General features: G+C 31.3%; 1 protein-coding gene and 1 long non-coding RNA gene across 7 annotated transcripts in view; both read left to right on the forward strand.

The window, feature by feature from the left end:
* Window positions 1-2,324, forward strand: part of LOC132737829 (multidrug resistance-associated protein 1-like) — a 78,963-nt gene extending 76,639 nt beyond the window's left edge. For all 6 annotated transcript variants that reach the window (XM_060725183.1, XM_060725181.1, XM_060725180.1 and 3 more), the window contains exons 28-30: window positions 513-679; window positions 1,392-1,586; window positions 2,067-2,324. In XM_060725183.1, coding sequence (XP_060581166.1) covers window positions 513-679; window positions 1,392-1,586; window positions 2,067-2,178 — 474 coding nt within the window. In that variant the 3' untranslated portion in view covers window positions 2,179-2,324. The remainder of the gene's footprint in view (window positions 1-512; window positions 680-1,391; window positions 1,587-2,066) is intronic.
* Window positions 2,325-6,199: 3,875 nt separating this feature from the next.
* On the forward strand, window positions 6,200-10,332 carry LOC132737832 (uncharacterized). The gene is made up of 2 exons (XR_009626787.1): window positions 6,200-6,731; window positions 6,896-10,332. It is a non-coding gene; the product is annotated as an uncharacterized LOC132737832 (long non-coding RNA).
* The last annotated feature ends 1,036 nt before the right edge of the window (window positions 10,333-11,368 follow it).

Here is an 11,368-nt window from a genome sequence, read left to right on the forward strand (position 1 = left end):
AACAACATACATGAAATAAAATAGTTTTTGAGTACTGAAAATGTTAGCATTTCTAAGGCATAATGGGACTTTTATCATTTTCATATTGAATTGTATAAAGTAATAATGGTCATACCAGTAGAAATTAAATATTATCAGAAGTTAACAATTGAAAACTTGAATAGTATTTTAGGCTTCATACGTTAAGAATTCTTTAAAATGAAAATTTAAAATTCCAATTGACAAGGAAATGTTTAATAATCTGTTAAATATTTACTACCAGTAATTGAAAATATGTAGGATTAGAATTCCTAATCTTATACTTTTACTGTAAAAATATACTAAGTTGGGGAAAAGCTTGTAAATATTCATTTAAAGATTTTAAATTTTTCAATATGAAAAAAAAAGTTCATACAATCTTGAGATGAGATAGCATCTTTAAATGATTTGCAATTGGGATATCTATCAGTGCTAAAAGCTGTACAATTATTTCATATAATTTCTTTTATCTAATTTGTTTTAAAACATTTTAGGAGCCAGTATTATTTTCTGGAACATTGAGGATGAATCTTGATCCATTTGATGAGCATACAGATGATGCTGTATGGACAGCTTTAGAACACGCCCATCTTAAAGCATTTGTAGCAGAATTACCCACAAAGCTCGAGCATGAATGTACAGAAGGAGGAGAAAATCTCAGGTACGTTTTTAGTCTTTGGTAAAATATAAATTTTTATGTTAGACATAATTGTTTTGAGAGAGAAAAAAATTTAATGCAGGATTAAAGTTCTCATGTATTGTAAGCTTGGACCTACCTCACAAATTTTTCTACATGCTATATTAGGCTTTTTAAAAATGAGTTGCAAATCTTATGAATAGTAAGTAAAGGTATGATTTTCTTTACTTTCATGTGAAATCCATTTTAAACTATAAAACTTCTTGCTAAAATAACTTTTGAGTTTGGTTATATGGGGTGTCGATGGCTGAGTGATTAAGGTTAAGGACTTCAAACCACTTTACCTCACCGCTGTGGGTTGAATCTGACAGGGACTTTGGATTCATCCATATCAGGAAGCTATCCAGCTAACTTCCGAAACATTGGTGCCATTTGTGCCTGAAATAATGCAGAGGTATTTCTCCAAGTAAAGCTGGAAAGTCGCCATATGACATATTCTGTGTTGGTGCAATGTAATACCCAACCAAAAAAATGTATTGGTTACATAAATTATCACCCTGTTAAATTGCATGTCTTTTAATGGATATGCTCTGATTTAAATTTAAAATGTTGTATTGATAAAAAGATGTGTTAAATTATTAAATGTAAGCAGCTAGCAGTATAGAGACAGGGTAGTAGTGTTTTATATTGCTTGGGTTATATGAAACAAGTATCTAATTGTAACAATCATTTACAGTGTTGGTCAAAGACAGCTGGTATGTTTAGCAAGAGCGTTATTACGGAAGACAAAAATACTGATACTGGACGAGGCGACAGCTGCCGTAGACTTGGAAACAGATGATCTGATCCAGCATACTATACGTACAGAATTCAGTGATGCCACAGTACTTACAATAGCTCATAGACTTAACACTATCATGGATTATACAAGGTAAGGTTTCTATGTCAAGATATAGCTAGGTATAATTATATGACAATAAATAATCTTGGTTGTGATATAACAGTACATTAACCCCCACCACATATTGTGAAGGGGGGCTATACTGAAATCACTTTCAGTCATTCAGTCCATCTTCATGGTAACTACTCTATAACTCTTATATCCTTTGATAGAGATTTGTTCAAACTTTGCACAAAAGTGTTCAGTGGGTTTTGACTAAGGTGTCAGTGTTCTGTTTAAAACCATGCTGAGTAACCAGGTCAAGGTCAACCTTGAATTTGAAGTCGGACAATTTTGTGTCCATTCTAAACATCTTTTACACTTTGAAGGATTTTTTTTTCAAATTTGGCATGCATGTCCTTCTCAACCAGTGAATTTGTAGAACACATTCTGCAATAGGTGTCAGCTCAAGTTTAAGGTCACACGTTACTTTTTGCTGTTTTAAAAATGGTTATATGAATATACTTACAGAGTTATGGTTCTTGATCAAGGAAAAATTAAAGAGTTCCAGAGCCCACAAGAGCTGTTACAGGATAAAGATAGTATATTCTATGGAATGGCCGCAGATGCAGGTCTTGTGTAAATATTTAGGTGCTCAGATATATATATGTTTTGTGATTGTTTTGTTTTATAAATGGGTATGACAATTTTAAAGGTGATTTTTTTTCTTTTCCTTCAATTTAGTGAGGGAAAAAAGCAAACATTTTTTTTTTAAATAGAGGACAGTAGTGTGCAAAGTATTTGGAAAATTATTTTGATATTTTAGTCAATGATAGTATTGATATAAAACACACAGAGAACTGAGCTTTTAATTGCATAAAGTCTGATACAGGTTGTAAATTTTTCATTACAAAGTTAGTTTATATCAGATTATATTTCTATTTCTTATATTGTATAAAAAAATTATTAAAGTTCTTTAATAAGACTTTACTTTAATTAGAAAACATTTAAGCTCGCTATTTTTAATTTAATGTTTTAACTTTTTATTGTTTATATATATATAATTCCAAACAAAAGTCCTTGTAAATCCGGTGTAGTTATTCAAAGATTTTTTCAGATTTTATTTTGCAAATGTTAATATAAACTACAAAATTAATATACATGGCTTTAAGTGTTTAAGTTGGAGATTTTAAAGTTGTTTATCTGATAATTTTTATCACCATTATTTATTACATGACCATCACTTTGTCTCATTTTTAGCTTGCCTTTTTCTAAGAAAAAAAAGTCGATTGCTGCGGCGTTGTCGTCGTGTAAAAACTTAAATGTAGCCCATAATTCATTCAAACATTTCTAAAGTTATCAACATGATACTTGGAATACTTGCTTATCATGACAAGATGCAGCTGATAGACAAAGGGCATAATTATGAATAATGAAGATTATTTTAGAGTTATGCCCCTTTTTAACTTAGAATTTTTAACAGAAGAGTGTTAACATCGCATGCAGTGCTCTTGTCTTTCTTTATTCTGCAAAATAAATTGTTGTTACTTTTATATTGTAAAAATTAGGATTAAAATTTGTTGTTCTTCATGTTCTATTCTTAGTGGCCTTTGCTTCATGGATATTAAACAAAATATTTTTGTAAACATGTCCATAGCTTTAATATTTGCTCTTCCAATTATTCTAGCAACATTGATTATGTATATATGCCACTGTCTAAGACATTTAGAGCCAAAGATAGCATATTTTCAGTAACTATTTTGCAATACAGCATATTTTTTGTAAGTTTTTTTGCAAGTATTGTATCTTAATGAAGGGGAGATATCATACATCCTGTTCTAGTAGACTACAATAAGTTAACTTGACCATTGCTTTTGTATATGTAAGTCTTGCATAAACATGTATGTAACTTTTAGTTTGCAGGTTTCTTTTATAAAAATCATTAGAAAGTTGAAAATAATGTAATACACATGTTTACTTTGATAGGCTGATTAAAAGATATGTTTTATTTTTAGCTCGACTATTCGATAAGAATAAGTAGAGCTATTGCAGTCACCCGAGCGTCGGAGTCCGCGTCGGCGTAACCACTTATGTTAAAGTTTTTGTAATAGTTCAAATATTTTCAAAGTCCATTGACATATGGCTTTGAAACTTTGCACACTTGTTCACCATCATGACCCCAACCTGTAAACAGGAGGAGGTAACTCTATCAAGCATTTTGACAGAATTATGCCCCTTTTTCGACTTAGAATTTACGTTAAAGTTTTTGTAATAGTTCAAATATTTTCAAAGTCCATTGACATATGGCTTTGAAACTTTGCAAACTTGTTCAACATCATGACCCCAACCTGTAAACAGGAGGAGGTAACTCTATCGAGCATTTTTACAGAATTATGCCCCTTTTTCGACTTAGAATTTACGTTAAAAGTTTTTGTAATAGTTCAAATATTTTCAAAGTCCATTGACATATGGCTTTGAAACTTTGCACACTTGTTCAACATCATGACCCCAACCTGTAAACAGGAGGAGGTAACTCTATCAAGCATTTTGACAGAATTATGCCCCTTTTTCGACTTAGAATTTACGTTAAAGTTTTTGTAATAGTTCAAATATTTTCAAAGTCCATTGACATATGGCTTTGAAACTTTGCACACTTGTTCACCATCATGACCCCAACCTGGAAACAGGTGGAGGTAACTCTATCAAGCATTTTGACAGAATTATGCCCCTTTTTCGACTTAGAATTTACGTTAAAGTTTTTGTAATAGTTCAAATATTTTCACAGTCCATTGACATATGGCTTTGAAACTTTGCACACTTGTTCACCATCATGACCCCAACCTGTAAACAGGAGGAGGTAACTCTATCAAGCATTTTGACAGAATTATGCCCCTTTTTCGACTTAGAATTTACGTTAAAGTTTTTGTAATAGTTCAAATATTTTCAAAGTCCATTGACATATGGCTTTGAAACTTTGCACACTTGTTCAACATCATGACCCCAACCTGTAAACAGGAGGAGGTAACTCTATCAAGCATTTTGACAGAATTATGCCCCTTTTTCGACTTAGAATTTACGTTAAAGTTTTTGTAATAGTTCAAATATTTTCAAAGTCCATTGACATATGGCTTTGAAACTTTGCACACTTGTTCACCATCATGACCCCAACCTGGAAACAGGTGGAGGTAACTCTATCAAGCATTTTGACAGAATTATGCCCCTTTTTCGACTTAGAATTTACGTTAAAGTTTTTGTAATAGTTCAAATATTTTCACAGTCCATTGACATATGGCTTTGAAACTTTGCACACTTGTTCACCATCATGACCCCAACCTGTAAACAGGAGGAGGTAACTCTATCAAGCATTTTGACAGAATTATGCCCCTTTTTCGACTTAGAATTTACGTTAAAGTTTTTGTAATAGTTCAAATATTTTCAAAGTCCATTGACATATGGCTTTGAAACTTTGCACACTTGTTCACCATCATGACCCCAACCTGTAAACAGGAGGAGGTAACTCTATCAAGCATTTTTTTTACTATCAAGCACTAAGAATAGTCGAGCGTTGCTGTCCTACCGACAGCTCTTGTTTTGGTTTTTGTTGTTGTTTTTTTTGTGTTTTTTTTTAACATTTAGATATATATTATGTTATTTTATTTTCCAAGATAAAAGTGTTAACTTCAGCTTAAAGATAAATATAAGAAATTTACCATTACAAATCTTTACAGAAAAATTGTTTGCTTAATCACTTGAGAAAGACTTTAAGATTTTTTAGATTTGCAGGCCGATAAATTGTGGTAATCTAAATTTCAGTCTTGTTTGTTTTTGGGTTTTTTTTTGTTATATGTAATCACAATTCAGGTATGTAACATATAATAATCACTGACTTGTACCTTTTATATTGAAAAATTGATTGAGCACAATATCAATGGAACTTACACATCTGTAAGTTATACTTACGTAGGCGAAAAAAAGAAGTATAATCAATTGTATAGAACAACATTAGCAATAAATGATTTTGGTTATTAGGGGTAAATTAGTAAACTATACTAGTAAATTCTGTTATATTTTATATAATCATAGCATTTACCTAGTCATGGGTTATCACCGTTGAGTTACATATCATTTTGCTTTTCTTTAAGTCAATGTTTCCGGTCAAGTTATATTTTACATAAAAAATTATGTATTTATTTGTATAGTGTATTTAATAGAACCCTGTAGATGCAAGAAAGATAAATGTTTTATTTTATATAATTTCTGACAGGTTTTAAATACCAGTAATTTTGAGTACAGTTTAAAGTTTTGATTTTATTTGCTTACATGTACATATTGATTTGCAAACACTTACTCTGGATCTGAACTTTTTTTTATTATGAATTTTTTTTTTTAAATTGTACAGTAAAAATTTTAAAAAGTATTCAAGATATCATGACAATTTCCCCTTTAATCCATTGGTAATGTCATTTTGTTACTTGTTTTAAATTTAGCAGATAAATATAGCAGTTAGTATTAAGCAGTGTGTTTAATTAATTAGAAACAGAAATAGCCTCAACTTATACTGCTATGTAAATTGGCCTTCATGAATGACTTATAATACTTATTTTTCAACCTCTTGCTGTCATCTACAGATGCCGGTCTTTTTATGGCTATCAGATAGCTTACAACAATATTTTTTATGCCCCCGCCATGTAATGGCCGGGGCATATAGTGTTACCCTGTTCCGTCCTTCCGTCCTTCCGTCATTCCGTCCTTCCGTCATTCCGTCATTCCGTCATTCTGTCATTCCGTCATCATCAGTTTCCGTTCATTATCTTAGTAACGGTTGCACACATTCAACTCAAATTTGACATATGGATATGTCATGAGAAAATACAGGTCAAGTTCGAATTTGGTCATGGTTCGATGATTTTTGGCAGAGTTATGCCCCTTTTACTTTAAAATAATATGAAATTTTCAGTTTCCGTTCATTATCTCCCCAACGATACAACACATTCAACTCAAACTTGACATATGGATATGTCATGAGAAAATACAGGTCAAGTTCAAATTTGGTCATGGTTCGATGATTTTTGGCAGAGTTATGCCCCTTTTACTTTGAAAATAATATGAAATTTTCAGTTTCCGTTCATTATCTCCCCAAAGGTACAACACATTCAACTCAAATTTGACATATGGATATGTCTTGAGAAAATACAGGTCAAGTTTGAATTTGGTCATGGTTCGATGATTTTTGGCAGAGTTAATGCCCCTTTCACTTTGAAAATAATATGAAATTTTCAGTTTCCATTCATTATCTCCCCAACGGTACAAACACATTCAACTCAAACTTGACATATGGATACATCAAAAGGAATGCGCAGGTCAAGTTCGAATTTGGTCGTGGTTCAATGATTTTTGGCAGAGTTATGCCCCTTTCACTTTGAAAATAATATGAAATTTTCAGTTTCTGTTTATTATCTCCCCAACAGTACAACACATTCAACTCAAATTAGACATATGGATATGTTTTTGGAATGCCCAGGCCAAGTTAGAATTTGGTCATGGTTCAATGATTTTTGGCAGAGTAATGCCCCTTTTACTTTGAAAATAATATGAAATTTACAGTTTCTGTTCATTATCTACCCAACAGTGTTACATATTCAACTCAAATTTGACATATGGATATGTCAAAGGAATGGGCAGGTCAAGTTGGAATTTGGTCATGGTTCGATGATTTTTTGGCAGAGTTATGTCCCTTTCACTTTGAAAATAATATAGATACATCTTAGGAATAAGCAGTTTAAGTTTGAATTTGGTCGTGGTTCAATGATTTTGGACAAACTTATCTTTCTTGAATGTTTGAAAAATTTTGAACTTTCAGTTTCAGCACTCATACTTTTGTGGAAAGTTTGAATTTGGTCGTGGTTCAATGATTTTGGACAAACTTATCTTTCTTGAATGTTGGAAAATTTTTGAACTTTCAGTTTCAGCACTCATACTTTTGTGGAAATGTATGTAGCCATTATTTTGGCTACAAATATGAAATATGCTATTTTCAAAAGGTTAAGACTGAATAATTTCAGTGCTTTGAACATTGTATGAAAATGGTTTGTGTTAACATTGAAAAGTTTTAAGGGCTTTGAACTGCAAATGAAAAAAATAATTTGTGCAAACAAATTTGGAACTAAATATTATAACATATGAAATTTTGGCTGCATGCGGGGGCATCCGTGGCATGATGACACATTTCTAGTTTTTTAAATAGCCACTGTGTCATTTTAGTGTGATCGTAAGAGATGACTAAACTGGTTCAAATGACTGGAGTCTATGCATCACTTAGCTCCAGCAGGTGAGGTGGTTTTGACCCCTGTTGTTACTTTTAAGTTTGTTACACCCAAGGTGAGCCAAAATCATCTCTTTTAGCACCATATGACCTAAATGGTGTTGTTGCACCATAAAACCAAACAAACAAAAGCTTTGTCGAAATGTCTCTTGTGCATGAAATGATGGTACCACTTTTAAGTCATTCTTGATCACTAGATGTAACAATCTTAGTATGAAAGGAATCCAGAATCATTCAACAGTTCAGATGTTTTTTGTTAAATTGTCTCATGGTTTAAATAAGACCCAAGTTTTCTCATGGTTAGAATTAGACCAAGTTTTCTCATGGTTAGAATTAGACCAAACAAATTATGGTACTTTATACATGTTTATATGAGAAATTTAGCATAGGGTAAATAAATTCACTGTTATATTATTTATTTCTGTTATATAAGTTTTATTTTCTTTATTACATATAGCTTTAAATAAACTCCCATTAATAAAGGCAGCATGTAGTTTTAAGTCATTTAGAATTAGGTTAAATTTTGTTACAGTGACGGTCATCAATAGAGCACCATAATGATTTACTTCATGGGGCAACTGTAGTGCATATTATAAAATTATTTCAGTAGTGATGTCCCTATTCAACTTTTCATTAGTGTCGTGTGATTGTTGAGGGGTGGGACGACAGTTTAATCAATCCATGACTGTAAGGGCCATACTCAGCTTTGGTAAAGACAATCTTTCCTTTTTGTCATTAAGAAATTTAAATGAGTATCTTTTATATAGCTACTTAGGGACATAAAACAATTAACATTTTTCATAGACATAAATACATAGAAATTAAAGTAAGATTATATCTCAATCGGAATATGTTCTACCTCTATCATTCAGGAATGTTCAGAATTGGGATGCTTGTTTTTCTTCTGAAACTTGTTAACTTTTTATGTCAAAAACTTGAAATATTTTACTGTAAAGCAACAGAGTGAGAATTTGGTATTGGAAAGTTAGTGTTTTTTACTCTTTTTTTATTTTGGCAATAAGTATTAACTTTCTTAACAGTTCACACTATTCAAACCTTATGCCGAGATGTAGAATATATATTCTGATACATTAAAAGCATGTTAACATCCTTCATTGATCATGACGAGGGAAAATCTCAGTTATACATATAGGTGTGTCACTCAAATATTGATTTGAAACATATATGTCCATACAGTATGTAAGGTTATGACATGACAAATCTTGTTCAAGTATTTTTATGTTTTCTTATACAATATCATGAAAACTGTCTATTCTGTGCATGTGTTATATATTTATAGTTTATTCAATATTCAGTTATATTTTCTAAATCTGCTTTCTCTGTATTGAATGTCATTTTCGTTCCATACTATATATAAACAGTTACATGTATGATGTGACACTTGAGCATTTTTATTCGAATTTAATAGCTACAATGCCTGAAATTATTGTCAGACTGAGACCCTAAAACTTCAAATTGCATCTGCAAAGATCCACTTAGTATTGTTTTATTTTATGTCACTTATTATTCTCCATGACTTTGAACTTTTTGTGATAAAATCACAATATTTTTTCTCTGATTTGGCATTTTGATTGTATGAATATAAATAAGTAAAAGAATTTTACCTTTATCCTTTTAACAATTGATCTGATGAATTTTGAAGTAATTGGCCTTAAGCCACCAGTAAAGTTCCAGGCCAGGGCCTGTACTCAATTTTTGCATTTTTGATTTTGAAAACCCTAAATTTTGAATAGACTGTTTCAAATTCAAACCTTGGCAAATTTATTACACAATTTCAGAAGGTCAATGGTTAAAGTATTTTCCGGTGTGGGCATATATTTTTCTCTGGTTCAGTCTTGTACAGTCTACAAATGTAGTTGTAGTTGTTGTTTGAAATTATATATAATCCTGTGGAATGATTGGTTTAAAAGAGGCAGTTATTACAAACATATATTTTCTTATATATAGATAGTTACAGTTTTCTCCAATAGATATTATCCGGAACTCAGCAAAAGTGGGTTTCTCCAAGCTAATCCCAGGGTACAAACAAATTTTTACCGTTTTAGCTTCACTGTGCAATGCCAGTCACAGTAGTTTAGTCAACCTGTTGCGCTTATTTTCGAAGCTGTAGCTGTAAAAGCTAGTTTGTACCCCCAGGTTAGCTTGGGGAAAACCCAAAATGTTCTGAATTCCAGAGTTAGTCTATTAGAAACTAAGAATAGGCATAGATTCTAATCATTAGCAAATTTTTGAATTGAAAAATTAATTTTTGGTGTAATCACTATGCTCATAGCAATGTTAGTACATGCTTAATGTAGCTGTTGATCATTGAAAATAATTCACAAAGTTGATGATTTTTAATTTTTAATTCAGTTTGATTTTTGGGGAAGATATGGCAATTTTAAAACAATCGTGATTTTAATACAGTAACACATGTAAATGTTGATTGTAATAATAAATGATAGCTTCACATAGTGTTTGTAATCTATTTGTTTATCTATGTTTATGTATCACTAAAGAGTAACATCCTGAAAGTTGACAAGTTGGATCTATTTTTTTTTCTCATTAAATAATTCTTATACCGATAATGATACAATAGTAATTATCAGTTCCAATATTTTTGTTTTGAAAATTGAATAAACCTACATAAAATTTATATCATAGATCTGGGTAGATATTTATTATGCTTGATAGAATCATGCATTACAAAGTTAGGGACCCTTAACCTGCTAAATGGACTTGCCCAGTTTCTATTTTAAGGACAGTCTTATTTTGATTTGAGGGTATGGTGATGAAAATTTAAAGTAAATCAATCAACAGTACATTGTCAGATACCCATGGTTGATTAACATGTAGCATAACATGTAATCAACCGTGGGTAAAATTAATCAAATTGCTTCGATATACAGCAACAGGTGCGTATAATATCGACCAATGAAATCGTGTTTAGCAAATTTATATTCTTTGACAGCACCGGTACATTATAGGTCATATGGCGACGTTCCAGCTTTACTGGTGAAGGAAAAACACAATGCCCTTTCTTGCATTATTTCAGGCACATGATAAGCAAGTATTTCCAATTTCATGTTGATAAATGATTGTATAATGGGCTTCATTACAGTTTTTGCACAACAACAATGATGCAGCAATCTTAAAAGCTCTACTTTTTGCTTTTGAAACAGACAAGTTAAAAACTGTACAACAATTCTTCTGTAACATTTTATTTAAGGAAAGAAATATGTTTTAACAAAGAATACGTCTGAAAATTCTTAAGCTAGAAAACAACAGTTGTGACAGAATGACTGCTAGAACTCACCACCTTGCAAATTAACTTTGAAATATCCATCCCAATAAAAAAATACAAAAAAAAAACCAATCTCCTCTAAAAATGCTTATCTAATAAAACTAATTAAAATATCAGTACAGTGTTTATATCTCAACATATAGGATTGGTTTTACTGCATTACTTATATAACACATGAGAAAATCACTTATGACAAGGTCAGGTGAC

This window comes from Ruditapes philippinarum, unplaced genomic scaffold, assembly GCF_026571515.1.
Source record: "Ruditapes philippinarum isolate M1 unplaced genomic scaffold, ASM2657151v2 ctg125_1_1_1_1, whole genome shotgun sequence".
NCBI classification, from domain to species: domain Eukaryota; kingdom Metazoa; phylum Mollusca; class Bivalvia; order Venerida; family Veneridae; genus Ruditapes; species Ruditapes philippinarum.